Source organism: Sinocyclocheilus anshuiensis, unplaced genomic scaffold (assembly GCF_001515605.1).
Source record: "Sinocyclocheilus anshuiensis isolate Anshui unplaced genomic scaffold, SAMN03320099.WGS_v1.1 scaffold745, whole genome shotgun sequence".
NCBI classification, from domain to species: Eukaryota; Metazoa; Chordata; class Actinopteri; order Cypriniformes; family Cyprinidae; genus Sinocyclocheilus; species Sinocyclocheilus anshuiensis.
Window position 1 is genome coordinate 758,528 of NW_015540128.1, and position 2,109 is coordinate 760,636.

General features: G+C 39.1%; 1 protein-coding gene across 1 annotated transcript in view; it reads right to left on the reverse strand.

The window, feature by feature from the left end:
* Positions 1 to 2,109, reverse strand: part of dcc (DCC netrin 1 receptor) — a 187,354-nt gene that overhangs the window by 109,144 nt on the left and 76,101 nt on the right. The window contains exon 3 of the mRNA XM_016484514.1: positions 79 to 366. Coding sequence (XP_016340000.1) covers positions 79 to 366 — 288 coding nt within the window. The remainder of the gene's footprint in view (positions 1 to 78; positions 367 to 2,109) is intronic.

Here is a 2,109-nt window from a genome sequence, read left to right on the forward strand (position 1 = left end):
AGTTAGTGGAGGTCAGCGGGTCACTAGTTAGTGGAGGTCAGCGGGGCACTAGTTAGTGGAGGTCAGCGGATCACTCACCCGGTATGACGCGCAGGTCGGCGTCTGTGCCGGTGCGGGAGCTGCTGGGGTTCTCCGTCAGACAGCGGTACGTGGCCGAGTCCGGCGGCTGGATTCTGCTGACCTGCAGAGATCCGGAGGGCAGGATGACCACTCTGCTGTCGGGGTCAAAGGTCAAGGGCAGGTCCTCCCTGTTCTTCTGCCAGCGCACCACGGGCATGGGCTCGCCCATCACCTCACAGCGCAGCAGAGCCGTGTCGCCCAGATGAGCCAAGACCGACTCGGTGGGGACGACCACACGCAGAGGACCTGAGGGAGAACCACACCAGAGAGAGAGAGAGTTAAATGCACTGAGATGCCATGCGCTTACATTTGAATGCAGCAGATGCACAGGAGATCTATTCATTTATTTATTGTTTAACAGAGACATTACAGAACAGAAGAGTATTGAGCAGCTGATGCTTCTCTCTCAGAGCTCATCTGCAGCACTTGTTCCTGATTAGGCTTTTACTAAAAACCTAGGAAATACAACAACTAACAAACAATCTAAAATTTTAAAAAGGTAGAGAGTGAGAGAGAAATGAATGAATAAAAATAAAATTAATTAAGAAATTAATTAATAAATAATACAAAAAATAAAATAACAAATGAATTGTCAGTACAACCATTGTCAAAGAATGTAAAATTTGAAATACAGAGAGAAAAACAATGAATAAAAAAAATAATAAATGAATGAATGGAAGAATAAATAAATAAATAATACAATTATTGAATAAATAAATAACGTAATAAAAATTAGAATAACAAATGAATTGTTAGTACAAAAACTGACAAACCATCTCAAATTTAAAACACAGAGAGAGAAAAATAATAAAAATACAAAAATTACTGAATGAATGGATGAATAAATAAATAAATAAAAACTAAAATAAACAAATAATTAATAAAAATTAAAATAAATGAATTGTCGGTACAAGAAAGAAAGAAAGAAAGAAAGAAAGAAAGAAAGAAAGAAAATTATTTTTAAAATACATTTATAAGTAATTTATAAGTGAAACACCAAAGTTTGTTGAGCCTTCAAAATGTGTCTTCACATTATCTTATAATATCTCCTAATGTATACCTTTTGGCTTCAATAAAATTTCCCCAAGAAACAGGTAAGAATGAACAGTCTGTCCACCGTGATTTCTGTTCTTTCGACAACAAAGCACTTGAACAGGACAAACTCCTTATAACTTCAGAAGGGGGAAGTAGGAGGTTTCCGATAGCGCATGAAGGCAGCATCAGAATGCGATGAACTTCATGAATATTGTTATGTTAATGTGATTATGCTGATAATTAGACTCATATGTCTGTGTAACGTGTGCGGCGGCTCAATCGCTCATGCTAACAGTGTGTGTGTGTGTGTGTGTGTGTGTGTGTGTGTGTGTGTGTGAGTGAGTGTGTGTGTGTGTTTACGGTCCAGCATCACAGCAGATCACACGGGAACCACAATTATTTACGGTCCAGCATCACAGCAGCTCACACGGGAACCACAATTATTCCAGAATGTGCTCCCGGAGTCGTATCGCCGTGATTATTGTTAACATCGTTCCCTAACTGCCTCCAATTACAGTGAGCAGCACACTAGTAGCCGAAGGCCAAACACACACACACACACACACACACACACACACACACACAGCTGTATGTAACCTCTGATTACTGCCACAGAACATCAGCGACGTCAAACCTGGAAACAAGAAACAGACTGAGGCTGATATACAGTATATGATCATCACTTACAGAAACACACGACTGCAATCATCAGATCACAAAACCAGCAAATCAGCATGTTAGAATGATTTCTGAAGATCATGTGACACTGAAGACTGGAGTAATGATGCTGAAAATACAGCTGCGCATCACAGAAATACATTACAGTTTAACAGAGATTCACATAGAAAACAACTGTTTGAAATTCTAATAATATTTTACAATTTTTACTGTATTTTTTATCAAATAAATGCAGCCTTGGTGAGCAGAAGAGACTTCTTAAAAAAAAAACATCTT